The 19,375-nt window shown below is 45.4% G+C and overlaps 2 protein-coding genes and 1 pseudogene across 2 annotated transcripts in view; 1 reads left to right on the top strand and 2 right to left on the bottom strand.

Annotated features, from left to right (window-relative positions):
• TESMIN (testis expressed metallothionein like protein) overlaps window positions 1-5,894 on the bottom strand; it is a 39,991-nt gene extending 34,097 nt beyond the window's left edge. The window contains exons 1-2 of the mRNA XM_055583294.1: window positions 5,826-5,894; window positions 4,708-5,223 (exon numbers count right to left, since the gene is read on the bottom strand). Coding sequence (XP_055439269.1) covers window positions 4,708-5,184 — 477 coding nt within the window. The 5' untranslated portion in view covers window positions 5,185-5,223; window positions 5,826-5,894. The remainder of the gene's footprint in view (window positions 1-4,707; window positions 5,224-5,825) is intronic.
• A 4,294-nt stretch (window positions 5,895-10,188) lies between these two features.
• On the top strand, window positions 10,189-10,503 carry LOC129653565 (cytochrome c oxidase subunit 7B, mitochondrial-like; annotated as a pseudogene).
• A 950-nt stretch (window positions 10,504-11,453) lies between these two features.
• The window catches only part of CPT1A (carnitine palmitoyltransferase 1A), a 60,952-nt gene continuing 53,030 nt past the window's right edge, over window positions 11,454-19,375 (bottom strand). Inside the window, exons 16-19 of the mRNA XM_055580589.1 lie at window positions 17,951-18,103; window positions 16,354-16,467; window positions 15,928-16,020; window positions 11,454-13,573 (exon numbers count right to left, since the gene is read on the bottom strand). Coding sequence (XP_055436564.1) covers window positions 13,487-13,573; window positions 15,928-16,020; window positions 16,354-16,467; window positions 17,951-18,103 — 447 coding nt within the window. The 3' untranslated portion in view covers window positions 11,454-13,486. The remainder of the gene's footprint in view (window positions 13,574-15,927; window positions 16,021-16,353; window positions 16,468-17,950; window positions 18,104-19,375) is intronic.

Here is a 19,375-nt window from a genome sequence, read left to right as displayed (position 1 = left end):
TAGTTAGCCCCCAATTAAAATCAATAAATTTATATTAAAAATATGATAACAGTATAATAAATATAAATATAATATATAAAATATATAATAAAATATTATATAATGTACTATATTAATATTAATTATATAATTCTAAATTATTATATATAATATATAATTATATACAATATAATTTTATTTTTATTTAAGTATTAAATTATAAAATTATAAAATTAAAATTATAAACTTTTAATTATATATACATTAATATATATTATTATATATTATCTATATTATCTATAACATATAACTATTATTTAATAAATATATATTATATATATGTTTGTTAGTTGAAGTCAGCTAGTTGACTATATATTTAATATATATTATAGTATATATATTATATACTATAGATATAATAGATATTATATATTTATATTATTTATATATTATATATATCATATAATTATATATATACTATATATATACATATATACATAGAATTATATATTTATAATTTCTATATATAATTATATATATTTATGTTCACACATATAACATATATATAATATATACTTTATATTATATAATAATTTATATTATAAATTATATAAATTTATATATAATTATAAATGTATATTATATAAATATATATCATGTATGATTATATTATATATAATTATAAAATTAAGATGTAATTTTATATATTGATTATAAATAATATATATTATATAATATATATAATAAAATGTAATATACACTAATTTAATTATATTAATATATATTGTTATATTATTATTATATATTTTTAAAGTGCTTCTTTAAAATGTGATAATGTAAGGAGATCAGGAAATAGAAGTCAACCCACAATTTATATGGTCTCTCCCCCTACTTAACCTCCACAGACTGCCTGTTAGAGAGCACAGGTGAATTTTCCCAAAGGCCAGGAGGCAGATCATAAAGTCCTTCAAAGAAGATGGTGATTCTAAGGTAACATTCTGAAGACCTTCTGTAAAATCACAACAGAGACAACTATCTTTCAAAGTGTGGGGACTGACTCAGACTTGAAGATCATCTAAGTTAAAATCTGGGACCCAAACAATTAATTATTTTCATGGACTGGCAAATCCCCTAGCACAGCAGACTAGTATCTAGGTAGAAATTTTTTTAAAGATATAGGAAAGTTTAGCAATATTTCAAGTTATAACTTTTTTTAGACATTTCAAATTTTACAGAAATGTAGAATTTTTCAATTTTCTCTGCTTTCTGCTTTGGGGAATTTGTCATGTACATGTCATCAAAGTTTAGATTTTGGTTTTTAGGGAAGAATAATTTTATTTTTTTAATTTATTTTTTAAATGATCAAGGCTTAGATTTAACTTGCTGCTGCTGCTGCTAAATTGCTTCAGTCGTGTCCGACTCTGTGCGACCCCAGAGATGGCAGCCCACCAGGCTCCCCTGTCCCTGGGATTCTCCAGGCAAGAACACTGGAGTGGGTTGCCATTTCCTTCTCCAATGCATGAAAGTGAAAAGTGAAAGTGAAGTCACTCAGTCGTGTCCAACTCCTAGTGACCCCATGGACTGCAGCCCACCAGGCTCCTCCATCCATGGGATTTGCCAGGCAAGAGTACTGGAGTGGGGTGCCATTGCCTTCTCCAGATTTAACTTATTTCCCTGTAATTAACAGATACTTATATAGTAAATATATCAGTTCCTCAATCCCATGCAACTGATACTTGGACTACTTATAGTATAGTAAAACCCTATTTTTACAGAATAAACAGAGGTCAATATGTGGAAATGAATTTCTAGAAAAAGGAAATTAGCAACGGACCCTGAATATTTACTGAAAAATAATTTCATTCTGTTTAAATGATAAACATGTTTGTGCTAAATCTTTTTCATTTTATTAATAAATTTGGACTGTCAGAATCATGTGACTCAGATGGTAAAGAATCTGCCTTCAATGTGGGAGACCTGGGTTTGATGCCTGGGTTGGGAAGATCCCCTGCAGAAAGGCATGGCAACCCACTCCAGTATTTTTGCCTGGAGAATCCCATGGACAGAGGAGCCTGGTGGGCTACAGTCCAAGGGATCGCAAAGAGTCAGACATGACTGAGTGACTAACACTTGGAATTTGTCAATAAAATAAAAAAAAAAAAAAAGAAATATCATCCAAGTAGTCCCTCCTTTATTTTGCTGAAGTTGAGTTACATTAAAAGAGAATTTACTATTTTAATGAGCTAATTCCCTTCCCGTTCTGGTGAACACTGAGTCCACTGGGCACAGGAAGGGAACTGCACTTGGACCAACAGGCAGAAGGTGCTGGGACACAAGTTTGGCCCCGTAGCAAGATGGAATGTCCGACACTTCAAGCCATCTGAAAAAGATTCCGAGAAAGACCTCTGCACTGACTGAAGTCTGGAGGAACAAGGTGTGCTCTCTGGTTTCTCCAGGCTTCAGCCTCTCTTCCCCAACTTTCCTGTGCACTAAGGAGCAGAAAACAGGAATCTAAGCTCCTGCTGCTATGGTTTATGATATATAAACAAAGTCAGGTTCCAGCCATCTTAATACCAACTCAAAAATGTTCCACACAGGCTTAATTTATAACTTACTAAAATTAGTGGTTGAGTAATCTAAGTTTCCAAACTAGATCCTTTTGGGGGGCCGGTACACATTTCCTTGGAAATCCTTTTCTTCCTTTAAAAACTGATTTTTTAGTTTCAGCAAAAATAAAACAGAAAACGGGAATTCCCTGGTGGTCCAGTGGTTAGGACTCTGTGCTTTCACCACCCAAAGCCCAGGTTCAAAGTAAATAAATAAGAACAAAGCAGAAAATTACTAGTGGTTATCCACAGCAAAATAGGGTAGCTGGCTGACAATTAGCATGAATTCATATAGACTCTGATTTATATTACATACACTTGAGGAACAGCTACTTACTAACAGAGGGAAGCTCTAACACCGTGATTTCACAGCTCACCAAACACAAGTACTAACTGTAAGTCCTACCTAGCAGCGAGTTCTAGCTGTGGAAAATTCTTAAAGAGATGGGAATACCAAACCACCTTACCTGCCTCCTGAGAAATCTGTAAAGTAGGTGAAGAAGCAAGAGAACTGGACATGGAACAAAAGACTGGTTCCAAATTGGGAAAGGAGTATGTCAAGGCTGTATATTGTCACCCTGCTTATTTAACTTATATGTTGTATCATGCTAGATGCTGGGCTGGATGCAGCACAAGCTGGGATCAAGACTGCCAGGAGAAATATCAATAACCTCAGATACAGAGATGACACCACCCTTATAGCAGAAAGCGAAGAACTAAAAAGCCTCTTGGTGAAAGTGAAAGAGGAGAGTGAAAGAATTGGCTTAAAGCTCAACATTCAGAAAGCTAAGATCATGGCATTCAGTCCCATCACTTCATGGCAAATAGATGGGGAAACAATGGAAACAGTGAGAGACTGTTGTTTTGGCTCCAAAATCACTGCAGATGGTGACTGCAGCCATGAAATCAAAAGACGCTTGCTCCTTGGAAAAAAAGCTATGACCAAACTAGACAGCATATTAAAAAGCAAAGACATTACTTTGCCAACAAAGGTCCATCTAGTCGAAGCCATGGTTTTTCCAGTAGTCATGTATAGATGTGAGAGTTGGACTATAAAGAAAGCTCAGTGCCGAAGAATTGATGCTTTTGAGCCGTGATGTTGGAGAAGACTCTTCAGAGTCCCTTGGACTGCAAGGAGATCCAACCAGTCCATCCTATATTCATTGGAAGGACTGATGCTGAAGCTGAAACTCCAATACTTTGGCCACCTGATGCGAAGAACTGACTCATTGGAAAAGACCCTGATGCTGGGAAATATTGAAGACCAGAGGAGAAGGGGATGACAATGGATGAGATGGTTGGATGACATCACCAACTTGATGGACATGAGTTTGAGCAAGCTCCAGGAGTTGGTGATGGACAGGGAAGCCTGGCGTGCTGCAGTTCATGGGGTTGCAAAGAGCCGGACATGACTGAGTGACTGATCTGAGCTATGAATTAGAACCCTTATAAATCTAAAGGGGAAAATATGTAAAAGGCCAGTGCATGAAAACTCACTGCACTTGTTTTCACAGACACTAGGGCTTCTTTCCTAAAGCTGCTTTTAAAACTTTCTAGGGACTTCCCTGGTGATCCAGTGGTTAGGACTCCCACTTCCATAGCAAGGGGCACAATTTGATCCCTGCCGGCAGAGCTTAAAAAAAAAAAAAAAAATTCTAGTTGTTTCCCTTCTCTTTTGTTTTTTAATCCCTGCTGTGTCAGGCCATGTATTTTTTGTTTTTTAAATATTTATTTGGCTGCACGAGTTCTTAGTTTATGCACATGGTATCTTCGATCTTCCTTGCAGAATGTGGGATCTTGGAATCTTTAGTTGTGGCATGTGGGATCTAGTTCCCTGGCCAACGATTGAACCAAGGTCCCCTGGATTGAGAGTGTGAAGTCTTAGCCACTGGACCACCAGGGAAGTCCCTGAGTCAGGCCAGATCTTACCTAGGGATGAAGGACCTAATGCACCATCAGGGAGGATGCTTGGCTGGCTGATACATCTCGCTTTAGCAAGGGATGCGCCTTGTTGGGAATGGTGAGTCCAATAGTGATGCTACTGACAGGAAAAATCGAGGTAAAAGTCCTCCCTCTCTATTGGGGAAGGGGAGCAGGGGGAGTTGCGCGATGCGGATCTTACTGGAATCACGCGGACACCGGGGTGGGCGGCTCCGTCCCTGGCCCAGGCGCCCAGGGGCACGAAGGCAGAGCTCCTGTGCGGGGTGAGCAGGGAGGACAGGAAGTGGATGTTGTAGGCCTGCGGCTGCGGGGCAGCAGAGAAAACGGTGTCTTCCAGGGGGTTGAGCTCGGGGAGGTTCGGGTACTCCCCCAGGAGTCCCTCGTCTTCGTTCTCATCCATCAGCAGCTCCACTTTGACCTTGCTTTGGCAGTCCCCGCCGAGCGCGGGGTTGAAGGCGTGCAGCAGGGGCTCTTTGGGATCCGCTGGGCCCAGGTACACATCCTTGAAGAAGTGAAAATCGTCTTCCTCGTGCTTTACCGCCACCGGAGTTTTCAGGGGAAGGTTTTCAGGAACAAACTGACTCTCGGCGCTGAAGAGGTCTGTCACCATCTCGTCTTCGGGGCTGGACATGCTGCCCAGCAGAGGGGCGTCTTCCATGGCCACTGGGGGCGCCGAGGCCTGGGCATCGCCCCGCACCTGCAACGACGCGGCCCGGTCAGCGGCGGCCCCCAGAGGGCCCTGCAGCCATTCCGGGGGGGCCCGCGGCTCCTAGGATCTGATGCGATCGCCCGCCACTCCCAGGGTCTGGTCTGGGGGTACCGCCGCCCCCGGAATCTGACCGGGGGCCCCGACGCCCCCAAGATCTGATTCGGAGGGCCGCCGCTCCCAGGGGCTGACAAGGAAAGGGTCTTGCGGGATGACAGGGGGAAGGGTCCCGCCGTTCCCAAGGGACCGACGGGGTCGCGGCCCGCCGCTCCCAGGGACTGGCCTGGGGGTCCCACCGTCCCAGGCGAGGACGACCGGAGAAGGGCTCCCTGCTGGCCCGACGGGCTGACAGGAGCGGTGTCCCGTCGCTCCCAGAGGAATGACGGAGGCAGCGTCCCGCCGGAGGTCCCGCCGTCCCCGACAGGGACGAAAGGGGGGGGGGGTCCCTCCGCCCCCTCGAGGCTGACTCGGGGCCCACGGTCCCCCTCCCGTCTGCAAGCCCGAGGCCGGGCCCGGGACCGCGGGGAAAGCCGGCGAGGCCGGAGTGTCAGGCGCTGGAGGGGTTCCCCGTCAGGTCTCCTCAGACGACGCACCTGGGCCCGCGGGAGCTGTCGAGCACCTAGCGCAAATGTGGGGGCGAGGCGGGGCAAGCCGTTGCGTTGGCCGTTGGGAGGAGGCGTGGCCAGGGGGCGGGGCGGGGCTCGCGGCGATGGGCGTGGCAGGGGCGGGACATGTGGCCCAGGTGGTGAGAGGGTGGGACGCGTTGGGGGTGAGGTGTGAAGGCGGGAGCGGAAGTGAGTGGGGCGGGGCCGATCAGTGGGAGGGAATAAGCCAGAACTGTGGAAGGGCACGTGGAGGGCTGGAGGGTGGTGTTGGGCTGCCGCCCGGGACCCGCCAGTTGAGGTAGACAGGGCGGGACACTCCCGGGACCAGCAGCTCTTGGCTCAGGTGGGGAAACTGAGGCCAGTCCGAGGCAGTGACTTCAGACCCCTAGACTTCACCACATTCGTTTCCACCCGGCCACAGAACACCGCAAGTGGGTGGAAGGTCAGGGGTCCGCACAGGCAGGTAGGTTCCCAACCCAGCGTGCACTTGAGGTCCGTGGTGCTGGAGCTCCAGATGAAGACTAGGCGTTCCTCGTCGACATAAGCAACCCAACATTGATGATCTGGGGAAGAGGGAGGTGGTCAAGACCTAGAACTAACAAACACAACCACATTAACACAACGCAAACTTAGGGTGGGTGGTGAGCTAAATACACCTTCTTCATCAATAAAGGAGGTGGGGAGGGGTGGGAGATGTGGAGAAAGGAGAGGGTGGGATATATGCAGAGAGTAACATGGAAACATACACGACCATATGTAAAATCAGTTCAGTTCAGTGGCTTAGTCGTGTCCGACTCTTTGCGACCCCATGAATCGTGGCACGCCAGGCCTCCCTGTCCATCACCAACTCCCAGAGTTCACTCAAACTCGTGTCCAAAGAGTCGGTAATGCCATCCAGCCATCTCATCCTCTGTCGTCCCCTTCTCCTCCTGCCCCCAATCCTTCCCAGCATCAGAGTCTTTTCCAATGAGTCAACTCTTCACATGAGGTGGCCAAAGTATTGGAGTTTCAGCTTTCGCATCATTCCTTCCAAAGAACAGCCAGGACTGATCTCCTTTAGGATGGACTGGTTGGACCTCCTTCCAGTCCAAGGGACTCTCAAGAGTCTTCTCCAGCACCACAGTTCAAAACCATCAATTCTTTGGCACTGAACTTTCTTCACAGTCCAACTCTCACATCCATACATGACCACTGGAAAAACCATAGCCTTGATTAGACAGACCTTTGTTGGCAAAGTAATGTCTCTGCTTTTGAATATGCTATCTAGGTTGGTCATAACTTTCCTTCCAAGGAGTAAGTGTCTTTTAGTTTCATGGCTGCAATCACCATCTGCAGTGATTTTGGAGCCCCAAAAAATAAAGTCTAACACTGTTTCCCCATCTATTTCCCATGAAGTGATGGGACCAGATGCCATGATCTTTGTTTTCTGAATGTTGGGCTTTAAGCCAACTTTTTCACTCTCCTCTTTCACTTTCATCAAGAAGCTTTTTAGTTCCTCTTCATTTTCTGCCAAAAGGGTGGTGTCATCTGCATATCTGAGGTTATTGATATTTCTCCTGGCAATCTTAATTATAGCTTGTGCTTCCTCCAGCCCAGCGTTTCTCATGATGTAATCAGCAAATAAGTTAAATAAGCAGGGTGACAATATACAGCCTTGACGTACTCCTTTTCCTATTTGGAACCAGTCTGTTGTTCCATGTCGTTTTAACTGCTGCTTCTTGACCTGCATATAGGTTTCTCAAGAGGCAAGTCAGGTGGTCTGGTATTCCCATCTCTTTCAGAATTTTCCACAGTTTATTGTGATCCACACAGTCAAAGGCTTTGGCATAGTCAATAAAGCAGAAATAGATGTTTTTCTGGAACTCTCTTGCTTTTTCCATGATCCAGCAGATGTTGGCAATTTGATCTCTGGTTCCTCTGCCTTTTCTAAAACCAGCTTGAACATCTGGAAGTTCACGGTTCACGTATTGCTGAAGCCTGGCTTGGAGAATTTTCAGCATTACTTTACTAGCGTGTGAGATGAGTGCAGTTGTGTGGTAATTTTAGCATTCTTTGGCCTTGCCTTTCTTTGGGATTGGAATGAAAACTGACCTTTTCCAGTCCTGTGGCCACTGCTGAGTTTTCCAAATTTGCTGGCATATTGAGTGCAGCACTTTCACAGCATCATCTTTCAGGATTTGAAATAGCTCACCTGGAATTTCATCACCTCCACTAGCTTTGTTCATAGTGATGCTTTCTAAGGCCCATTTGACTTCACATTCCAGGATGTCTGGCTCTAGGTGCATGATCACACCATCATGATTATCTTGGTCGTGAAGATCTTTTTTGTACAGTTCTTCTGTGTATTCTTGCCACCTCTTCTTAATATCTTCTGCTTCTGTTAGGTCCATACCATTTCTGTCCTTTATCAAGCCCATCTTTGCATGAAATGTTCCCTTGGTATCTCTAATTTTCTTGAAGAGATCTCTAGTCTTTCCCATTCTATTGTTTTCCTCTATTTCTTTGCATTGATCGCTGTGGAAGGCTTTCTTATCTCTTCTTGCTATTCTTTGGAACTCTGCATTCAAATGCAAATATCTTTCCTTTTCTCCTTTGCTTTTCAGTTCTCTTCTTTTCACAGCTATTTGTAAGGCCTCCTCAGACAGCCATTTTGCTTTTTTGCATTTCTTTTCCATGGGGATGGTCTTGATCCCTGTCTCCTGTACAATGTCAAGAACCTCATTCCATAGTTCATCAGGCACTCTATCAGATCTAGCCCCTTAAATCTATTTCTCACTTCCACTGTATAATCATAAGGGATTTGATTTAGGTCATACCTGAATGGTCTAGTGGTTTTTCCTACTTTCTTCAATTTAAGTCTGAATTTGGCAATAAGAAGCTCATGATCTGAGCCACAGTCAGCTCCTGGTCTTGTTTTTGTTGACTGTATAGAGCTTCTCCATCTTTGGCTGCAAAGAATATAATCAGTCTGATTTCGGTGTTGACCATCTGGTGATGTCCATGTGTAGAGTCTTCTCTTGTGTTGTTGGAAGAGGGTGTTTGTTATGACCAGTGCATTTTCTTGGCAAAACTCTATTAGTCTTTGCCCTGCTTCATTCCGTATTCCAAGGCCAAATTTGCCCGTTATTCCAGGTGTTTCTTGACTTCCTACTTTTGCATTCCAGTCCCCTATAATGAAAAGGACATCTTTTTTGGGTGTTAGTTCTAAAAGGTCTTGTAGGTCTTCATAGAATCGTTCAACTTCAGCTTCTTCAGCGTTACTGGTTGGGGCATAGACTTGGATTACTGTGATATTGAATGGTTTGCCTTGGAAACGAACAGAGATCATTCTGTTGTTTTTGAGATTGCATCCAAGTACTGTATTTTGGACTCTTTTGTTGACCATGATGGCTACTCCGTTTCTTCTAAGGGATTCCTGTCCACAGTAGTAGATATAATGGTCATCTGAGTTAAATTCACCCATTCCAGTCCATTTTAGTTCGCTGATTCCCAGAATGTCGACATTCACTCTTGCCATCTCCTGCTTGACCACTTCCAATTTGCCTTGATTCATGGACCTACGGAGAAGGCAATGGCACCCCACTCCAGTACTCTTGCCTGGAAAATCCCATGGATGGAGGAGCCTGGAAGGCTGCAGTCTATGGGGTCGCTGAGGGTAGGACACGACTGAGTGACTTCACTTTCACTTTTCACTTTCATGCATTGGAGAAGGAAATGGCAACCCACTCCAGTGTTCTTGCCTGGAGAATCCCAGGGATGGGGGAGCCTGGTGGGCTGCTGTCTATGGGGTCACACAGAGTTGGACACGACTGAAGTAACTTAGTAGCTTAGCATGGACCTAACATTCCAGGTTCCTATGCAATATTGCTCTTTACAGCATCGGACCTTGCTTCTATCACCAGTCACATCCACAACTGGGTATTGTTTTTGCTTTGGCTCCGTCCCTTCATTCTTTCTGGAGTTATTTCTCCACTGATCTCCAGTAGCATATTGGGCACCTACCGACCTGGGGAGTTCCTCTTTCAGTATCCTATCATTTTGCCTTTTCAAATAGCCAATGGGAATTTGCTGTAGGACTCAGGGAACTCAAACCAGGGCTGGGTAACAACCTAGTGGGGTGGGATAGGGAGGGATGTCCAAGTGGGAGGGGATGTGGGCAAACCGATGGCTGATTCATGTTGATGTCTGGCAGAATTGCACTTTATACAAAACCGTGAAGCAATTATCCTTCAATTAAAAATAAATTTATTTTGTTTATTTTGTATCCTTCAATTAAAAATAAATTTATTTTGTTTCCTCTGACGAGGAATTGCTAGAGGCCAGCAGCTATGGTTGCCGTCCTCTTGTGTTCAATCTCAGGATGTTTCCCTTGGCCAAAAACGCAGTAAGTCGTCTCAGGGTTCAAAGCATTCAGCAAGCAGTGGCAAGGCAGATCCACCAGAAGCGGGCACCTGGTTTCCATGACAAATATGATACTATGCTACATTAGCTAGTACAGCCACTTTCTGTGTTGCTCTATGGGTATATATGGCAACACAAATTGGAATAGAGTGGAACCCATCACCTCTTGGCAGAGTCACCCCAACGGAATGGCGAGAACAGTAATTATCCTAGCTGGTTTAATGCTGAATTGTTTCAAAATCAACTCATAATTGATGCCAAGTAAAAGTACTGTGTATCCATTAAAATATGGCATGTTTAAAGAAATAACATATACTTTAAACCTTCAAAAAAAGTGAGTTTAAAAATAATAATAATATAAAAAAAGGTGAAAGCTTGTCCTTTAGGCCTCAGTTCTAAATCAGCATCCTTCACAAGCCAGGTATTCTCACCGCCCACACACGCACGCACACACACACACACACACACACACATCTAGGAACCCTGAAGACCCTAGGGTTCTCTTGGTTCTTGACTTCCTCCCACTGGGATATTTTTTTAACTGGAGTGTAGCTGCTTTCCAATGCTGTGTTAGTTTCTGCTGTACAGTGTGAGTGAGTCAGCTGCTTGTACACACGCACATCCCCTTCCTCTTGGACCTCCCTCCCATCCCTACCTCACCCGCTCTAGGTCGTCACAGAGCAGCCAGCTGAGCTCCCTGCACTCTCCGGCAGGCTCCCCTCGCTGTTTCACACGTGGCAGTGTGCATGCCCATCCCAGTCTATTTCATCCCACCTCCCACCCCATGTCCACATGTCCCTTCTCTGCGTCTGTGTCTATTTCTGCACTGCAGGCAAGTTCGTCTGTACCATTTCCCATGACAGCCAGAACCTGGTGGGGTTCCCGCTGTATTCCCAGTGCCTAGAACAGAGCTTAGCATATAGGAGGTGCTCAATAAGAGCCTTGGAGAAAATGGAAATTCATTGATTGAGCACCTACTCGCTATGTGTCAGCGCTGTTCCAGGCCCCGAGGCACGGGAGAGATGGAAAACGAACACAGAGCGAAACCCACAGCCCTTCTTAGCAGTAGCCCTTCTCCAACAGAGGTGTGGCCCTAGTGAGGTCCACTCTGCCCAACCCGAGGCCTTCTCTGCATATCTTGGCTGGTCACCTTTGTCCCAAGTGCCTGACCATTAGCCTCCTTCTCAGTATAACAAAAGAGACAGAAAGCAGTCCTGTGGTTAATATTTTTATTAATGGTAACATTCATACTGCATATCTAAGATTTACATCCAAAAGGGCACCTTATATTTACATGCAATGGCCAGTCCAAGATAACAAATTCAGACCACAGCTCCGTTAAGACTATGGCTTGTTCCAAATTAAATTAAATACATGAAAACTCTTAACTTCCTGCTTTCAACACATACAGTACAAACCCAGTCTTCTTCCTTTTAAGGAATATAAAATTGCATTGATGACTGCATGGATTAGTGATGATTACATTTGAAATATTTAAAACCTGAGAGACAAGCCCAAATAGGTTTGAGTGCTAACATGTCTGCTCTCAAATTCACCCGTGAATCATAATACAGACTGGTCAGTTGTCAACAGTGGATGATTTGGGGGCCCTGGCTTCAACTGGAAGCCACGCCTGGCTGAGTCAGGGGGGCTCCCGTATCCCCTGATGCCCCCCTGACTACATACCACAGATGAACAGGGTCTTTTGTTGCTATGGTGGTTAGATGTCCTTTTTTGCTTTTTTGTCTGTTCCCATTTCTGTTTGCTTTTAACAGAAAGAGTCTTTGGCCCATTTAGGTGGGGTTTTACATCACAACATGTACACGAATAAAATATGCACGTGCTATGCGGCCAGTGCCTTGCCCCTGCTCCATCGGTTCAGCCTCATCACCATATCACTGGAGTACAGGACTCTTAGAGACATGAGCCCCACCAGAACAGAGTGGTCAGAAAAATAAATACATGATTTAAAAAATGGACAGCTAAGCCTGTCATGACAGCCCAGAGGCAGTGGGTCTATTTCACTCCATGATTCTTTCATTTTGCATTAAATACTGAAGATACAGCACATCCTCACTTTTTGGTCAATCACTCTTTCGAGCAAGGCACACGCATCGGAAGGGTAGGCTGTGTTAAACTCAGCACCCGTCACCTGCGACATTCTAGGAGGTCCCCAAGATGACCCATCTCCCTCTGTCTCCCTGGAGACGGGAGTGGGTCTCCTGTCTCAGCAGGTGGGATGGCCAGCCCTGACTGCCTGAGGTTTGCTCTTCTCAAGGTTGTTCCTTTCTCAGTGGCCAGTGTTCTGTCATCCCTGCTGGCAGGCTGGGTAAGCAGGAATCCGGAAGCATCTACGACGTGTGTTCTCCAGACACGCTATCTTCAACCATCACATCCCTCGCTCCCCATTTCTGACACACGCCCACATCTTTTTTCGTAGCTTAACAATGAAGCTTGAGGAAGGCAGTCTGATGGAAGGGAATCCGGCTCACAGCTGCCCTTGTAAGGGGACTGGTCCCTCTGGGACATGGGGACATGACAGGAAAATCCCTATGCAGGGATATCCACCCAGGAAATTGAGACGGGAGTGAGACACCCACAATTCCACCCAAAGACTTAAAATAAATCTCTTGTGTGGTCTCCCTTATGCTTAGGGCCTTCTGTTTTTAAGGCACTGGGTTTTGAAGACTTCCAACACGGAGAGGCAAAAGCAGATGACCAGACTAGACAGCAACAGAGTGACCGCAGGACAGAACAGATTCCAAATCACAAGACTCATCTCGGCCAGGGCGCCGCGTGTGCGTCGGCTGTTAACTGCTAATATCTGCAACTTAAAAGAGGCTTTTCTCTTGGAAGGAAACAAATGTTTACACTGCTCTGATAAAATTAAATGCCCGTAAGTACCAGTGGGTGTCCAGGGGCAGCCAAGGAAGCGTGCCGGTCTGTTTCCAGCGAGTATGAAGCCACAACCCCACTCATTCCAAAAATCGCTTGTCCCTTAAGAATGTAAGGTGCTGGGAAGACTTTAGGGGGGACTTCATCCAATGTCCCCCAGGTTAGGAGCTGCTTAGAAGGAGTAGGGTTATACTTCACGGCGTGGAGCCTGCTGTCCTAGAAAAGCAAAAACACCAAACCTTCGCTGGAAGGAAACAAATTTTCATCCTGAAATACAGTCAGGATACAGAGCTATTTTTCATTTGGTTTTTCATCAGAAGAACTTCTTTTCCTTCCCGGAAGTGCTAAGAGATTTACTTTTTGGAATTGGGGCTGAACCCGAACAAATTGATGATGTCTGTCATTGCTTCTCTCAGGTTCTTCCCGAAGCGATGCGAATCCTTTCATTTAAAAACAAACAAACAAAAAGAAACATTATAATGTGGGATTTTTCACATTTTAAACCTTTTCACTTGTAATCTGACTCAAAGAACTAACATTCTTTTTTGCCAGTTCTCTAAGCTTTGACTCAGTGAATCATTAAGTTACAGAGTCTGATGAGATGTTACGGGTTCACAAAGATCACAGCTTACGTGTTTGTGTGGCTGTGTTTGTTCTTCTTTTCCATGGTAGGTTGTTATTACGAGACACTGACTATAGTTCCCTGTGCTGTACAGTATGACCTTGTTTACCTATTTTATATTTGTATTTGTTTTGAGATCTAAGGCGTTTTATTTAAAAAAAAAAAACCTATTAAGGGTAGTTTGAACAGTACTTGTCTTATTCTTGTCATATAACATTACACAGAGCATATATAAGTTCTATGCCTCTGCTAATTGTCACACACCTTTTGAAGTTTCCATTAGCTTCCAACACCTTATCTTTCATAGTGAAACAGCTTTAGTAGTTATTTTTAAAATTTAATTCTTATTTTATATTGGAGTACAGTTGTTTTATAATACTGTGTTAATTTCAAGTGTACAGCAAAGTGATTCAGTTATACATATACATATATATCCATTCTTTTCCAGATTCTTTTCTATATGGGTTATTATAAAGTATTGAGTCGAGTTCCCTGTGCTATACAGTAGGTCCTTGTTGACTGCCTGTTTTATATATAATAGTGTGTATCTGCTAATCCCAAACTCCTAATTTATCCTTCCCCACTCCCTTCCCCCTTTGGTAACCATAAATTTGTGTTCTATGTCTGTGAGTCTATTTCTGTTTTATAAATAAGTCCATTTGTATCATTTTATTTCTACATATAACCAACAACCATATGATATTTGCCTTTCTCTGACTTACTTCATTTAGTATGGTAATCTCTAGGTCCATCCATGTTGCTGCAAATGGCATTATTTCATTATTTTTATGGTTGAGTAATTTTCTAGTGTATGTATGTATATATATGTGTGTGTGTGTGTGTGTGTATATGTATATATGTGTGTGTGTATATATATGTGTGTGTGTGTATATATATGTATATATGTGTGTGTATATGTATATATGTGTGTGTGTATATGTATATATGTGTGTGTGTGTATATATGTATATGTGTGTGTGTATATATGTATATGTGTGTGTGTGTATATATGTATATGTGTGTGTATATATGTATATGTGTGTGTATATATGTATATATATGTGTGTGTATATATATGTATATATGTGTGTGTATATATGTATATGTGTGTGTGTATATATATGTATATGTGTGTGTGTATATGTGTATATGTGTGTGTGTATATGTGTGTGTGTGTATGTATGTGTGTGTGTATATATGTATATGTGTGTGTGTATGTATATGTGTGTGTGTGTGTATGTATATGTGTGTGTGTGTGTGTGTGTGTATATGTGTGTGTGTGTGTGTGTGTGTGTGTGTGTGTATACGTATATGTATATCACCTCTTTATCCATTCATCAGTTGATAAACAGTCAGGTTGCTTCCATGTCTTGGCTGCTATAGACAGTGCTGCTATGAGCACTGGGATGCCTGTTCCCTTTTTTCCCTAATGTCAATGCATTACATAAAACACAATAAGCGAGTGAATTCCGAACGTCTCTGTTAAAGGTGAACCTGGTGCTGACTGCCAGGCGACGTACAACGTGGGAAGGTGAGAATATAAATAAGGATTAAATGTGCCGTGCTAGGAAGGAGGTCACGGGTTCCACTTGGAGATCACCGCAGACCGCTGCTGCATTATGTGCGTGAGTTACTTAGCTCACGCACACAGATCTCAAGTCTGTCCTTCAACGCTTCGTGCCTGCTAAGTCGCTTCAGTCGTGTCCGACTCTGCGACCCCATGGGCTGTCGCCCGCCAGGCTCCTCTGTCCATGGGATTCTCCAGGCGAGAACACTGGAGTGGGTTGCCATTTCCTTCTCCAGGGTTGCCATTCTCCTCCCCAGAGACGTAACCAACGCCTCTTACATCTCCTGCGTTGGCAGGCGGCTTCCTTGCCACTACGCCACTGTAGGAAGCCAAGCATTCAGTGTCACAGAGTCTACGAGTTGTGGCAGCGCCCCGACTTAGTGAGATTTGAAACCACGGCCACCAGCAAAGATGGAGACTTTCAACCAAATAAGACGATCCCTTTAAAACTATTAAAATCCTTGTTTCGAAAACATCCCAACCAAGGAAGAACGTATAACTGAATTGAAACTTTCTGTTAAATCAGGGATGTGCCCCCCACCCACTCCCTTCAAAAGAAAATAGTACACATACTCCATCCTGGGAGGGGGGACTTTTGTACTTACCGTCTCAGGACAGGAGAACTTGGAGGATATATGGAAATTGATGAGGTCCTCACCGACGAGAATGTACGACACCCCATAGCCGTCATCAGCAACCTACAGAAAAGCACATTTAAACTGAACTTGGGGGGAATTCCTTGGCGGCCCAGTGCTTAGGGCTCCGCACCTCTACTGCAGGGGACATGGGTTTGATCCCTGGTCGAGGAACTAAGATCCCACATACCATGTGGCATGGTGAGTGAATGAATCAACAGAACCGTGGAAACGAGGCCACGGGAAAAGGGGATTTCGGACCTTTAATGAGAATGCCATTCACACTGGCATGAACAGCCAGCAGGAGCGCCTTCAGGGTGGGGTGCTTAGAGCTGAGACAGGCCCGTCCTGCCCCAGCGCTTGCTGCTCTGTGAACTCAGACGCCCGGCCACTTACCGGCCCGAAGCCCCCTCCGCTCGACACGTAGTCCGGATTCCTATCCAAATTGAACAGTTCCACCTGCTGTGGAGGGGTCTGGCTGGTGGATAATCTCCAAGGCTCAGCTAGGACCTGGGGAGTTAAGCAAGGCGACATTCTAATGGCACTTCCCAGCCCCAGCCTCTTCTGTGCCCAAGGAGCCCAGGAGATGAGCAAAGCCTTGCTTGCTGTTTGGACTGTTTCAGACACCAGAAGGCTATGTCCCTGGGGGCCTTGCTGGCTCTCGGGCCAGGGGTTCTTCGGAGAGGGATGGAGCAGGTGAGGACACCTGGACCAGAGAGGCAAACTCTGGCTGACGGGGTCTTGGGCAGAAAAGGTGGCAGATACACAGGGTAAGATTTGGAATGGAGCAGCTGTGTGCTGGAGCAGACTGGTATCAGCTCTCCTAAACTGAGGGTCAAACTTCCAGGAATTTTCCAAGGTGCCTGTTAAACACAGCCACTGTTAAAAAGTTATATTTTATAAACATAAAAGTAAAGCAACTATATTAAAAATGAAAGAAGTAAATACTCAGAGCTCAGGACTTCCCTGGCTGTGCAGTGGTTACGACTTCCCACTGCAGGAAGCACAGGTTTCAATTCCTGGTCAGAGCACTAGATCCCACATGCTCTGCAGGGTGGTCAAAAACACCCACAACCACCTCAGAGCTCATCAGTTCAGTCGATCAGTCATATCCGACTCTTTGCGACTCCATGAATAGCAGCACGCCAGACCTTCCTGTCCACCAACTCCAGAGCTTACTCAAACTCATGTCCATTGAGACGGTGATGCCATCCAACCATCGCATCCTCTGTCGTCCCCTTCTCCTCCTGCCTTCAATCGTTCCCAGCATCAGGGTCTTTTCAAATGAGTCAGTTCTTTGCATCAGGCGGCCAAAGTACTGGAGTTTCAGCTTTAGTATCAATCTTTCAGAGCTCATCACTTGATAGTTATTTTAGTACAAGCATGGTTTTTCCAGTAGTCATGTACAGATGTGAGAGTTAGACCATAAAGACTTTGCACTGAAGAATTGATGCTTTTGAACTGTGGTGTTGGAAAAGACTCTTGAGAGTCCCCTGGACTGCAAGGAGATTAAACCAGTCAATCCTAAAGGAAATCAACCCTGAATATTCATTGGAAGGACTGATGCTGAAGCTCCAATACTTTGGCCACCTAGTGTGAAAAGCTGACTCAATCAATGAAGGAGACCCTGATGCTGGGAAAAATTGAGGGCAGGAGGAGAAGGGGGCAACAGAGGATGAGATGGTTGGATTGCATCACCGACTCAATGGACATGAGTTTGAGCAAACTCTAGGAGACAGTGGAGGACAGAGGAGCCTGGTGTGCTGTAGTCCATGGGGTTGCAAGAAGTCTGACGTGACTTGGTGACTAAACAACAATGGCATCCCAGGGGTTGAAGAAATGTGGCTCAGATTTTCCAGTGTGAGGATGGCTGAGCCCTGGAACCATCTGTTAGACCAGTTCTGACTGGCAAAGCTGTATTAAGTTTTGTCCTAAGATTGACTAAGTTTGGTTTAGCCAAGAAAGCCGAGTGGGCTGCACAGAAGGGCCTCACCTCCTTCAGGAAAGGGGAGTCGACCGCGAGGTACTTGGACACCACGTAGAGGCAGAAGAGGTGGCGGTCGATCCCTGCGCCGGTCATCGCGAGGCGGTACAGAAGCTGATGCTTCTCAGACGCGATCCTGAACAACTTGAGCTTCTGTTCAACCTGAAATAACAAAGGACAGGCAGTTTCAAGTCATGCAGCACCATCTGAGCTCCAAGATGACGGTCACGGGTGCTTCTCCCCAGCGGTCCAACAGGGTGCTGAGACAGCAGGTCACTGGTGGGGCAGGCAGGGGGTCTGGGTGGTCTTTGGGTGGTTGCCAAGGCAACCTGACCAGAAACGCCACTGGCCGGCTGCCCCTGCCCCAGATTCCTGCTGCGAGGCTGTGGAGGGGACAGGTTGTTGGAGAGGCAGTTTGGGGATCCTGTGTGCTGCCCACTGGGCGTCATTTCACCTTTCACACAAATGAGGCCACTAAGTAGGTAGGAAAGTGCCAGCCTCCGCATCTCATCGTGTGGAATGACGCCCCTTTCCTCTGAGGGGGCGCGACATTCCTGCGGGCCCTTAAGTAACCCTCCCGGGTGATCTGTCAGCTCAGCTGAACAGCGCTTCTGAGGCCTACAAGTCCGACCCGAAAAGGCCGCTCCAGGTTCTTTAGAACCCTGTCGGTCTATCTCAGAACGAGGAGACACAAGTCCTTCCGTGGACGTGGAGGCCCGCCCACTCCAGACCCGGCCCTCAGGCTGCTCTGAAGGCAGTGGCAGACCAGAGCCATCTGTGATGAGATCTGCCGAGTGTCTCCCCTCGGAACCGACAGCCTTTCCAGGAATGAGCTCCCCAGAGTGGAGCAAAACCCCGGGCCATGGCCCCTCGGGGGTCAGCAGAGCTGGACAGGATGGGCCTCAGCCCCTCACCGGCTGTGTGGTCAGCAGTTTGCCAGATTCAGCTAAGTCTCTGCTCCTTTATCTATCGAAAACGAACTGATGATGCTTCACGAGCCGCCACTAGGGCCGTCAAAGGCAGCGCACGGAAAACCCAGGGCCCCGAGCCTGCTCGGGGGCTTCAGTGTGGGCAGTGGGCTTCAGGAATCCCGCGCAGAAGGTGTCTGTGTGGGACTTCCCTGGTGGTCTAGTGGTTGAGAATCCACGCTCCCAATGCAGGAGTTGTGGGTTCAATCCCCGGTCAGAGAATTAAGATCTCACGTGCCATATGCGCCATCAAAAAACAGTAATAATAATGATAATAATAAAATAAGAAGGCGCCCATGGTGGGTCACCATTTTCTCAGCCTGACACCAACTGCCAGCACTGTCCTGCCTCACCGCCCTCCCATTCCTGTATTCACCGGCTGTGCACCTCTCTGATTTAAAGATTCTGGGGGGGCCCTCCCTGGGGGTCCAGTGGCTATGAGTTTCCCATGCAGGGAGCCCAGGTT

Source organism: Bubalus kerabau, chromosome 5, assembly GCF_029407905.1.
Source record: "Bubalus kerabau isolate K-KA32 ecotype Philippines breed swamp buffalo chromosome 5, PCC_UOA_SB_1v2, whole genome shotgun sequence".
Lineage (NCBI taxonomy): Eukaryota > Metazoa > Chordata > Mammalia > Artiodactyla > Bovidae > Bubalus > Bubalus kerabau.
This window is presented reverse-complemented; position numbering and strand designations above follow the sequence as displayed.